The sequence below is a fragment of the Oryza sativa genome, chromosome 5 (assembly GCF_034140825.1).
Source record: "Oryza sativa Japonica Group chromosome 5, ASM3414082v1".
Classification (NCBI taxonomy): Eukaryota; Viridiplantae; Streptophyta; class Magnoliopsida; order Poales; family Poaceae; genus Oryza; species Oryza sativa.
Window position 1 is genome coordinate 6533224 of NC_089039.1, and position 13037 is coordinate 6546260.

At 44.5% G+C, this 13037-nt stretch overlaps 1 protein-coding gene and 1 pseudogene across 1 annotated transcript; both read left to right on the forward strand.

Annotated features, from left to right (window-relative positions):
* Window positions 1-859: 859 nt before the first annotated feature.
* On the forward strand, window positions 860-3233 carry LOC107280917 (probable protein phosphatase 2C 8; annotated as a pseudogene).
* A 1244-nt stretch (window positions 3234-4477) lies between these two features.
* LOC4338069 (B-box zinc finger protein 22) lies at window positions 4478-7025 on the forward strand. Its single transcript, XM_015782615.3, has 3 exons — window positions 4478-4970; window positions 5048-5563; window positions 5964-7025. The coding sequence occupies exons 1-3, from the start codon at window positions 4638-4640 to the stop codon at window positions 6249-6251; spliced, it is 1137 nt and encodes a 378-aa protein (XP_015638101.1). The 5' UTR covers window positions 4478-4637; the 3' UTR covers window positions 6252-7025.
* The last annotated feature ends 6012 nt before the right edge of the window (window positions 7026-13037 follow it).

Here is a 13037-nt window from a genome sequence, read left to right on the forward strand (position 1 = left end):
ATTAATTAATGGAAAATTTTAGAAAAATATTATCGCAAAGATACGTGATTTGTAAAATACAATCGTAAGTGAGAATAATATATGGGGCTAGACCTTCATGTTAGCATGTACTATATCTGTCCTAAAATATAAGAAACTAAAACTGGATAAGAAATATCTTAGCTTCTCTAAATTCGTAGCAGTAGGATATATCTCATCCAATCATAAGTTTTTATGTTTTGTGACAGCAGGAGTAAACTATACATAAGATGTTCTTTTCTAACACCTTGATTTTTGCGATTGTACTAGGCAAATAGGCCCAACTAATTAACTGCATAGATGTAAGTGTACCTGCAAATTAGAACTGTTTTCTATCAACATTTTTATCATTTAATATTTGAAAAAAAATAAAACTGACATCAAACAATGTTTAATTGGGTGTACACGTGCATGGGTTAACACTCATCTTCTCTTTTTACTGGGAGGAGGCTAGTGGCTGCCATGCAGCAAGAGACAGGGAGTCCGGGCTCCTAGCTATGAAATGTGCAGCCTATGTCCTGGTCCTGCTGCCTTACATGGGCCGGGCTGGCTACGGCCATTTTGGTAAACAAAGGAATAAGTTTACTTTAGAACCCTCAATTTGTCACCGAGTCAGAAATTCATCCCTACACTAAACTACCAGGTACCTGACTTACAGTACCGTGTCAACTTTGATCCATTGGCAGCATAGAGCCTGTTTGATAGGGCTCCAAACTCCAACTCCGATGGGAGCTAGCTCTAGTGGGAGCTAGAAGGTGGGAGCTAGAAGTCAATTGAAAAGTGATTGGCCAGCTACAGAACTTCGGGGCTAGGCACAGGTGACGGCATCGGTGGCCAGGGCATGGACGGCGGCGTCGACTGCCAGGCACGGCGACGGCGGCAGTAGCCATCCGCGGGCGGCGGTGGCTCGCCTCGTCGTCTTCCAGCTCGCCATCCAGCTCGTCGTCCAGCTCGCCGTCCACCGTCCCAGCCAGGTGTTGCAGGGCCCCGCTCACCCACCGGGTCCACTGCGGGGACGGAGGCGGGTGGCGTTTTCCACCCGACCACCTCCGCGGGGCCGGGGTCGGGGGAGAAGTCGGGGGGTGGGGGCGGGGGTGTTCCAGCCCAACCCGCACCCGACCCACCCCATTGCCAATCCTAGGGGGAGGATGACAACAGTACCCTTATGATTTTTCATGTTTTTGTGATGTATGGCTGATTTTTTCTCTAGAATTTCAACAACGCAATTTGCAAAATCATAGTAACCTGGGAAATTACATATCTCTACAAAAAATCACCCAATATACATGTAAAATCACCCTATTTCTCTCTCTCTCTCCAGATCTGAAATCTAAAAAAAAGGAAAAATTGCCGAGCCGTCGCCCGCACACTGTCGGCCGACCACACGCCTCCCGCCTGCGCCGTCGGCCGACCGCGCCCCGCCCGCCCACCAAATCACCACCGGAAGCGCCCGCACGCCACCGGCCGACCACGCGCCGCCCGCCCACGTGCCTGCGCTACTCCTGGCCGCCGCCGTGCGTCGCCGGCCCAGATGCGCCGCCGCCAACCCTAGCAACGGGATGCGCTCTGAAGCAATGGGAGAGGATGAGTACGGGATGAGAGGGGTGAGCTTGGTTGGGTAGGGTAGGTCAGTGGTATTTTGCTGTAAATACGTTAAAAATTTAAAGGGTAGTGGGTCTTTTGGGGTGGAGTGGAGCTGTGGAGCAGAAAAACCCAGCCCCACACCCTTAGTTCATTTTTTAGGAGTAACTCTACTAACTCCACTCCTAAAAATGGAGGATCTGAACCGTTTGGCATAGCTCTAGCTCCAGATAAGTTGGAGTTGGGAGTTGGAGCTGTGCCAACCAAAGGAATAAGTTTACTTTAGAACCCTCAATTTGTCACCAAGTCTGAAATTCATTCCTGAAACCAAGCTACCAGGTACCTGACTTACAATACCATGTCAACTTTGGTCCATCGGCAGTATAGTGTCCGGTTTTGGCTGAGGTGGCAAGTGAGCCCCACATGCCAGCGGTCAACTCTTCTCCCTCCTCTCCCTATCCCTCTTCCATGTGGTATTGAGCTCCGGAGGCTTAGCCGGATGGCATCGCGGTGGCGGAGGATGAGGCCACGAAGAGGGTGTGGCTGGCTTCGTACAGCTCCTCCAACTCGTTAGAGTCGGCTAAGGTAGCGCCCGAGCCCACCACAGAGGGAATGCAATTGAAGGAGAGACTTGGCTCTAACTTCATTAGTGGCATGAATCAAGGGCCAGACCCATGGGATGCTGATGTTGGAACAGCTGCACCCGAGTTAGGGAAAACGACTCCAACAACGATTGGACCTTGACGAGGGATGGAATGGGGTCGCCGGATTTCGGGGAGCCTGTTGGTGGTGTAGGCCAAAACAATTGGGGATAGTGGCGGTGGAAATGCACTGTTCTGAGAGGGCAAGGCGACGAAACAAGGAGATGGCCGACGTGCGTGTTCCATGGGACGGTGTCGGTGGTCGGGCACCAGAGGGAGATGGAAGACGCCATCTTCTTTGTGGCGCCATTCTTGGCCGCCGCGAAGGAGGCGGCGATGGAAGGGAGCGGCGACGTGGAAGAGGATAGCAAGGAGGAGGATGACGAGGTTCTTCACGGTGTACGACGGGCATGGCGGGTCCCACGTGCAGAGGTGTGCCGGAAGCGGATGCACGTGGTGCTCACGGAGGAGGTGCGACTTCGGAAGCTGCTGCCAGGCGACAGCGATGGCGTTGATGTCAAGAACAAGGACCAGGCCCGGTGGAAGGAGGCTATGGCGACGTGGTTCACCAGGGTGGATGGCGAGGTCGATGGCACCGAGGAGGCCGACACAGGCGAGTAGATGATGGGCTTCACAACCGTGGTGACCATCGTGGGACCCCGCCATATCATTGTCGCCAACTGCGGAGATCCCCGCGTTGTCGGCCTGCTTCGCTCGTGCGGAAAGCGAGGTCTGTGGCGTCGAGGAGGCCAACACCAACACATGCGAGCAGACAGTGGGCTCCACTGCCATGGTGGCCGTTGTGGGGCCCAGCCGCATTGTTGTCACCAACTATGGTGACTCCCGTGTTGTCCTCTCTCGCGGCAGCCTGCTTCGCCAATGCGGCACCAAGGAGGCTGACACAGGTGATCAGCAGCCACCATCCTCTCCCGCGATGGTGTGGTCATGCCACTCTCCTTCGACCACAAGAGGGAGAGAGATGAGGAAGGTTAAGAAGAGGGGATAGAGAGTGATGACGTGAGTGCCGTTGTATTTCTTTTTACTTTTAACCGAACACTTAGTGACGTGTGGGTCTCATGGTTTTTTCTGACTTTATCAATGCCATGTAGACACTGCCTCACCAAAACCATCATCCAAATTGCCTTGGGACATTATTTGCATTGGTTTTAGAAGTTAAGGGACATATCATATTTAAAGACGAATTTTAGACTCGGCGATAAATTGGGAGAGAAGTGAACTTATTCCTAAAACAACAAGTGGACTAGTGCTTGGTCGGCCTTTTCATATTTTATTTCTAACTTCACAAATTTATGAATTTAGATCTGTGATTACATCGGTAACATTTAGATATCTTAAATAAGATTTTAAAATTTTAAATCACTATAATGTAACATACGAGCTTCAAATTTAACGAGTATCGTAAATATGGAGCTGTGGCATAGTACGGGACAGGTAAGGGTGTGTTCGATCCGGCTGCGGCTCATGAGCTCATCATGGCATGCAATACGAGACAGGTCATTATATATAATCAATTAAATATTAACTATTAAAGATTTGAAAAACATATTTGTTTGACTTTAAAAAAAGATACTTTCAGCTATTTCTTAGCTATGTCCTAATTTATTACTGTGCATGTTTCTTAAAATGCTAAATTGTGTGTTTTTTAAAATATTTTCTATATCAAAATATCTTTAAAAAAATCAAATAATTATATTTTCTAAGTTTATAATATTTGTTTGACTTTCAAAAATGATACTTTCAGCTATGTATTAGCTATGTCCTAATTTAGTACTGTGCACGCTTTCTTAAATTACTAAATGGTATGTTTTTTAAAAGATTTTCTATATCAAAATTTCTTTTAAAAAATCAAATAAATATATTTTCTAAGTTTATTATAAGATTTTTTTTAGAAAAACATTACAATCATAGACGCTCATAAGCTAGGAGTACTATACTTTTTTTACTAGGTCTCTAATTTCGCCATGTGTTCATGCCTGGCTTAGTAAAATTAATTGCTAGAAAACACATAAAAGCTTAGTAAAATTAATTGCTAGAAAACACATAAAAAAACCAGTAAATTTTAATTTGCAAGATAAAGTCATGAAGGACGTTTCTTTTAAAAAAAGACATATAAAAAAAAAGCTCACAATGGATGGTACAGTTTACAATCACTATCAGGAAATATAGACATGAATATGATAACTATGATAAATGGCTGTTTCTGTATAGTTGGATCAGCTTTTGAATTTGCAATTTTAAGACGGATTTCCCCCCAAAAAAAAACAATTTGTGCGGCCATTAGGCGTTGAGACCTCGGCGAATGGCAGCCGGCGACGTCGTCCCACCTCCACCGCGCCCACGAATCCATTCCATTCCATTCTCCATCGCCCCCCACCCATGTCGCCTCCTCCTCCACCATATTACCACCACCTCCTCCTCCTCCGCTCCTCGCCCACCACCACTGGAGGAGGAGCTCGGGTTCTTGCCGCGGCGGAGCTCGCACGCATGAAGCTACTGTGCAGCGCGTGCGAGGCGGCGGAGGCCAGCGTCCTCTGCTGCGCCGACGAGGCCGCCCTGTGCGCGCGCTGCGACCGCGACATCCACGCCGCCAACCGCCTCGCCGGGAAGCACCTCCGCCTCCCTCTCCTCTCCCCCGCCTCCTCCTCCTCCTCCTCCGCCGCCGCCCTCGCGCCGCCGCCGCCGTCGCCGCCCAAGTGCGACATATGCCAGGTAGGTGTTCGATCGGTGGTGCTTGTTTGTTCTTGTTGGATCTTGGATTGGGCTGATCGGTGATTGCTCGTCTTCAGGAGAGCCACGCGTACTTCTTCTGCCTCGAGGACCGCGCGCTGCTGTGCCGGAGCTGCGACGTGGCGGTGCACACGGCCAACGCCTTCGTCTCCGCGCACCGCCGTTTCCTCCTCACCGGCGTGCAGGTCGGGCAGGAGCAGGACGAGCACTCCCCTGACCCGCCTGAGCCGTCTCCTCCTCCGCCGCCGCCGCCGCCTGCATCCAAGAGCGACCACCCGGCGCCGCTCTACGGCGAGGGCGGAGGAGGGTTCAGCTGGGACGCCGCCGACTCGCCGGCCGCGGGCGGCCTCCCCGACTGGTCGGCCGTCGTCGACCAGTTCGGCTCCCCGCCGCCGCCGCGCCACACGGACACCGCGACCGTGACGACCCCGCCGCCGACCAAGAGGAGCCCACGCGCGCCGGCGTTCGGCGGCCAGGGCGGCATGATGGATTGGCCCCTCGGCGAGTTCTTCGGCGGCTTCACCGACTTCACCGGCGGCTTTGGCTTCGGCTTCGGCGACAGTGGCACCTCCAAGGTCACTACTCCTTTCTCCTCGTCGCCGCTTCAAATTTCGCTGAATTTCCCCACATTTCAAACTCAATTCGATCGATTTCTTCCACGCATTGCAATCACCACCACTAATCGGCACAATATATACAACTTCTTTTCTAAAAAAAATAAAGAATTACTAGATACAATTTCTATTTCCAAATTTTGGCCGGATACAATTTTCTTTTTGAAATTCTCGCAATATATACTATTTAAACTCAGAAGATGCATACACCATTGTACACGTAACATCACAATTACACCTCAACCTTTATGAATACATCGTCTAATATTATACTATAAGATACGGAAACTAGTGATATATCCTGATCTTGGTAAAATCCTATTGAAATAAAATTTTGTCGTGTCATTGATGGATGGACCAGGCTGACAGCGGGAAGCTGGGAGGGAGCACGGACGGCTCGCCGTACTACCGGTCGTCATCGGAAGATGACCGGAACGCCGACGAGCTCTTCGGGCAGGTACCAGAGATCCAGTGGTCGGTGCCGGAGCTCCCCTCGCCGCCGACGGCCTCCGGCCTCCACTGGCAACGCCATCCAGCCGCCACTCACGGCGGCGGCGGCGGCGGACCCGACACCACCGCCTTCGTCCCCGACATCTGCTCCCCCGACAGCTGCTTCCCGGCCACCACCTCCAAACGCCGGAGGCAATAATGCTAGCTAGCTAATAGCTATGTCCAGAGGTTGAAGACGACGACGACGACGACGACCAGCCATGTGAGTGTGACTGCGATTGCTAATAGCTCGAGACGCTGACGTGATCGTGTGTGGTACCACCTTTCATGGCGATGGCGCCAACTACAATGTTAGGTAGGAGAAGCTTTCTACTCGTCTGGTGGTTGGTTGGTTGGTTGTTGACGATGATGATCTGTTGCCATTTCCGGCGACATCGAGGCGGAAACAGATCTCTCTGATTTTGAGTGCCTGACATATGGGTTTCATGTCTAATGGGTTCTTATATTAGCGACCCACATTAGCAGTATTGTAGAGAAGACTTGTTGAAAACAGCCGCAATCAGCATTGGCTGACAAATACAGTTGGGGGAGATCGATGGAACTACAGTGTACAGTCTATGCTCTGCAGCATCTGATTCTGATCCTGAAGTCTGGAAAGAGGAAGAAGAAGATTAGAAAGAAGAGAGGCCTCTGCTTTTTCGATGGCCGAAACTGAGATGCACCTCGCTAATTGGTGGGCAGTGGACAGGATAGGATAGGGGCCATGTGATGGATTGATGGTGATGCTCTACTTTGTTCAGAACAGAAGTCTCTGAATTTTGGTTGGATCACAGAAACTTGTAAAAGATTCTTGCATGTGTACAGAAGTTTTATACTACAGTAGTTAGATAGAAACATGGATGGATCCGTGAGAAAAGAAAAATGCTGGTAATGTTGTATTGTACTAGTAAAAGAAAATGTTATATGTTTTTAACTCGGCTGATTCATTCTTTTTCGATGGGAATATTAGCTCGAGAGATGCATGCCTATCTCTATATTTCAAGACAACACGTTATTTTGGGCTTTCTTAGGACATGTACAACGCGAAGTTGTCTCATTGTGTAGTCTCAGAGACGAATATGCCACGGAGGGTAAGGTCATCGTTGAGTACAATATATTTCATTACATGGTGGCTTTAATGGGTCAAAAAAAGCAATTGTTATGAGCTTGTACAAGGGTCTGTTTGGGGAGCTTAAAATTATAAGCAGCTGATTGGTAGCCAACTTCTGAGAATCTGGAAGCTCCCTCAAACAGACCCCAAGACACCTCCTTCGGCAAGCTAATTTGTAAGACAAGGCTGTTCTTTCATTAGCATATATATTTACATGCACAGGCTGCTCTCCTAATTGATGTGGTAGTTCAGAACTGACGGGGAAGCACTACACCACTCACCATGTCATCGTATTGTCAATGCCCTTACACTATAAAATGCAACATTTTTCTATAAGTAACGCTCATAATATTATTCTCCAAACTAGGTGTATGGTGGAGTGATTGTCTGTTTCATCAAGTTAGAGAAAGAGCAAAAGCATGATGGGAGATGATAGGTACCCTGGTCCAAAGTGCAACCATGAGGTTCCAATTCCAAATTATGGGCAAACTGTAATCGAACCCAAAATACATGGTCTAAACTTTATCCAAAATTAATGTTTATAGAAGTACTATTCAAGGCATATGACTTCCTTGTATCAATCTAAACTTTTTTTAGAAGGCACCGATTCTCAATCAAATCTTGATTAAATCCACAAAATAATGTGTTTACTAAATCTATCTATTATATACTAAAAATCCATTAAACTTCTTATAAACGCTCCCAAACCGTCAAGTGACACCCTATAAACACTCTCAAATCGCCAAGTGGCACCATAATAAATAAGAAAAATCTGACCATCTATTTTTACTTATATTGGTGGACCCATTATTTTGGATGGTTGGATTTAGTTAGATCTATTTTATAAAGAAAAAAGAAAATCCAGAACCATCATATACGGAACCAACGTTCGTAATGTCGAACGTACGTGCGTATGTACTGTACGTACTTCCCTTTTGTCTTTCCATATTTTCATTCATGTGTTATTTTCTATTTAATGAGAAAATAAAAACAAAAATACTTTTACAGGTAAAAAAACATAAATAGACCAACTACTAGAACTAAACAAAAATACTTTTACAGGTAAAAAACACAAATAGACCAACTACTAGAACTAGCAGCTCTCCCTGTTTCTAAATCGCTAAGTGGTACTATTATATTAAAGAAAGTATTAGAAAATCTTAAAAAACACAAAGCAACGGACCATCGATTTCTACTTAAATTGATGGATCTAGGTTGTTAGATTTTTTAATAAAAAAAATCCCAAACCTCTCTCCCTCCCTCCCCACCCCTGTGCAGTGTTAAAATCCATTAAACATTTTGTAAACACCTCTAAGCTACTATATCACATACTTAAATTAAATAAAATCTTAAATTTCAAAAAAAGACAATTATATAATAAAAGTTCATTAAACATCTTATAAATACTTTTAATTCACCAAATGGTACTTTACAAACGCTCCTAGGTCGTCAAGTGCACTCTAATCCAACCATCGATTTTTATTTAAATCAGTGATCCATTATTTTTATATTAGAAGGTTAGATTTTTTTTTTAAAAAAGCACACATTCCGAACCTCCCGTCACATACGTACCAACGAGCTATGTTCATGAGAAATCATAATCAAAATTATTTTTACATCAAAAAAATCACAAAGATACCTCCACCTATTAGGTCTAGCAACTCTCGCTCTGTGACTCTAAATATTCTACAAATGCCTCTAAACTACTACGTGGTGCTATTAAATTAAATAAAATGCTAGAAAATCTTAAAAACAGAACAAAACATTTGGCTATCGATTTGTTAGTTTTTTAATAAGAAAAAAACCCAAACCTATCTCCCTCCTTCCCTCCCCATCCCCGTGCGGTGTTAAAATCCATTAAATATATTATAAATGCCTCTAAGCTGCTATATGGCGTTCTTAAATTAGAGAAAAATCTTAGAAGTTTTGGAAAAAAAAAACCCAACCATTAGATATGACATAAATCGATGGACACATTTTTTCAATGGATTAATTGACACATTATATTAGGTCATTAGATCTTTTTTTTTAAAAAAAAAGAACACCCTAAACCTTCTTCCCTCCCTCCTTTGCGGCATACGGTGTTAAAAGATGATTACACATCTTATAAATGCTCTTAAGATATTATGTTGTTCTCTTAAATCAAAGAAAATCCTAATAAAATTCTGACAAGAAAATAAAACATCTGACCATCGGTTTCGACATAAACATCTGACACATTATTTTAGTCTGTTAGATTAATCATTTAGAAAAACATCCCAAACCTCCCTCCCTCCCTGCCCATGTACAGCGTGCGCCATTCTTTTCTCTCTGTTTTTTATATCCTTGACAATTTGAAAGAGCATCTATGCCCGAAGTGGGTTTTGGTTTATTGATGACAAACGATTAAGGGACTAATGCACTTGTTGAGTGTAGAAGCAAGTGATTAGTCCGATGAAGAAGCTAGGAAATGGTCTTATTGATGGATGATAATTAAAGAGAAGATATTGAAGATGCGGGTATGAAGTGACTACCTATGGCAAGACGGTGAAGCGCAAGCAACGCTTAGTTTAGTTGCGATGGACCATACGGTGGTGAAGGGCAAGCAAGGGGCTTGGCGCTGACGAAAACCGAAACCGGTGGTGAAGGGCGAATGAAGACTGTGCCGTGATGAACCGTGCGAGGCCATTTGAAGCCATGGATTATCCGCATTAATCATTTGAGAAATGGAAGACAAAATGTCAAAGATCAAGAAGATGAGATCTTCCCGATGATCAAATGACCTTGACGTTGGTAACCCTCCAAGTGAAGAAACAATATGGTGTGAACGTACTCCTATTGGTATAACTTTGCTTTTTAAATTTGAGTTTAGGATGCCGTACTATTAAGAGGGATACCACATGCATATAATTGGTTGAATACTAGTGCTCAAAATGCTTCATCTTTGTGTGAGTTGAAAAACCTATGCCAAAATTTTAATCCCGAGTTGTTTCACTTGTCACAACACTTACACCGGGTTTCTTTGCAAGTGTTTCAACATCTATTGAATGTTTTGACCATGTTTTATGTTGGGTTTGATAGCTCACGAAACTAGCTTTCCATAGAGTCCAAGATCTTCGAAATCAGAGTTCGGAGTAAAAAGTTATTGCATTTTTACTTGAGCAACATCAGACTATCCGATTTGAAATCAGACTATCCGATGTATCGGACTATCCGATTTTTCACAGAACTTCACTCTCTGTCTTTGTTTGAAAAATCCTTTCGAGTGAGTTTTTCTAAGTGTCGGAGTATCCGATGTTGGATCAGATAGTCCGATGATACAAAGACTCCGAAATTTCATAGAACTTGAGTCTCTGTTTGAGGACGAAGTTTTTGCTTCTAAAATATCAGATACTCCGATTTAACATCAGATAGTCCGATGCCTCGGAAAGTCCGAAATTTCATGGAACTTCGTTCTCTGTTTCTCGTTGCCTTGGAGGTTTAAAATATCGGATTATCCGATCTTGTATCAGACTATCCGACGTGGGCTGAAAGATTCCCCTCCAACGGTCACATTTTGGGGGGATCTACATAAACCCCCCACCAACCCTTTTCTAGGGTTGCCCAAACTGATTTCATTCCAATCTTGCTTTGGGTTGAGCTTTGTGCTAAGTGCTTTGGATTTTTGAGCTCTCTCCCTCTCTATCTCAAATCCCCCTTGTTCTTTGTGACTTGGATCTTTGTGTATGGATTTGGAGTTTGGGAGCCTAGTGTGTGTTTGTTTTAATCTTGAGCACTAGGATTTGTCCAAGAGTTGTGTGGTGTTTATTACTCTTGGAGGTTGAGGACTCCTAGACGACTAGGTGTCGTTCTTGGGCCACCGATCTACGTGTGGTTGGCTAAGAGAAGTTTGTGAAGGCCGGATCTCGTCTCCGCAAGGAAAGAGATACCCTTAGTGGAAGGAGGAGTGCATTTGTGCAACCTCACGAGGATAGGGTTGAAAAAGACCCGGCTCTTTGCGAGCCCCTCAACGGAGACTAGAATCCCCTTAAGGATTTGAACTCCGGGAAATACATCGGCGCGTAAACCTCGGTGAATTCCTCACTCTCTTTACCTTCTTGTTCCATTACTTTGTGCTATGCTAATATTGTTGTTGGTCGAGCTCACCTCTTTACTTGTGGATTGAATCTAGAGCTCTTAGGTTGTTCTCTTGTTTATATTGTTGTTGTGCAGGTCAGATAGTCTAATATCAGTTCAGACTATCCGATCACATAGGACTATCCGACCTGATATTAGACAATCTGACCCTGTTTTGTTATAGCTTCCGCATTTATTTTTAAAACCGCCTATTCACCCCCCCTTTAGGCGACATCAAGGTCCTTTCAATTGGTATCAGAGCCAAGTCTCTCTATTTAGGGCTTTACCGCTTAGAGAGTAAAGATATCGACTAGTGGTTTGGTGGATATGGTTCCTTTACTCCTTTTAGATGGCTCAAATTATGATTCTTGGAGTACTCGCATACTTGACATATTTAGGACCATGGGTCCTCAAATAGAGCGAGTTGTAGATGTGAGCATTTCTCCTCCTAATGATAAATTGCTATCATTTGAAGAGGAAGAGAAATGCATACATCTCAATGCTCAAGTTACTAATGTTTTATTTAGTGTTTTGAGTGAAGATGTATTTAAAACCATCATGCCGCTTGAAGATGCTCATCTCATTTGGACTACACTCAAGGAGAGATACGGCAAGTCCAAATGTGATGATGTACTCTTTTTGGAAGAACCATTTGAGAAGTGTTCAACTTCATCGCCAAATTGCGAAGAACCTCAAGTAACTACCTTCGATGATCGTGATAATCATCCCACGTCTACCTTATCAACACATGACTACATTGAAGGTAATGAATTGGTGAGTAAGGTTGACGATCATCCAATTCTCCCATTGGATTCCAACAACACCGATAATGAAATTGTCATATTGCATTGTGTTGTTGACTCATGCATCTCACCTAGCCCCAAGTATATGTGTGAGGATGATATGGATAAATGCTCTACCTCCTATAGTACATGTGGAACTAACCTTTTAAAGGAAGAAGTAAATGAGCGCTAATGGACAAGTGAAGAATCCACCTCACCAAGATGCTCATCTTCTATTTCCGAAGATTATGCTTGCTTTATGGGTGTAGATGGTGACTCCGAGTTTGATCACTTGAGCAAGAAGGATGTAACAATGGTGATCAAGTTCATGGAAGCCATTCAAAAGCAACAAGCATGCACTATCAAGAAGAATGAAGAAATCATGAGTCTAACCGAAGAACACAAGAAACTTAAGGATTTTCATTCTTCATTGACTATGAGGTATGAAAAATTGGAAAATGAATTTGCTTGTGCCACTAATTCTATTGCTTGTGTAGCATCTTTGAAGAAGCAAAATCAAGAGCTCAAATTTCAACTTGATGAGATCACTAACAAGTATGTGGATTTACAAGAAAGACATGATGAACTTTTGTGTTCTCATGTGAATCTTGTGGATTCTCATGCTATGCTAGAGGTATCTCATGAGGTGATAATTGCAACGGTAAAATCCTATGAGCCTCATGTTCAAGTTAATCTCACTTGTGCTAACCCTTGTTTCCCCCAAGCAAACATGTCCCTGAGCACTATATGTGACTTGGATTGTGTAGGCAAAAGGGAGAAGCAAATGGATCATGGACTTGTGTGTATTGCTCAACCTTCTCAAGATAACCGTGAGGGCATGGTGAATAAGCTTGAGAAGGGATCAACCGTAGCGTGCACCAAGATCCATCAAAGGGATATCAAGTCCATCAATGATCATACCAAGGAACGAAATCAAAAGATGATCAAGAGTTCCATT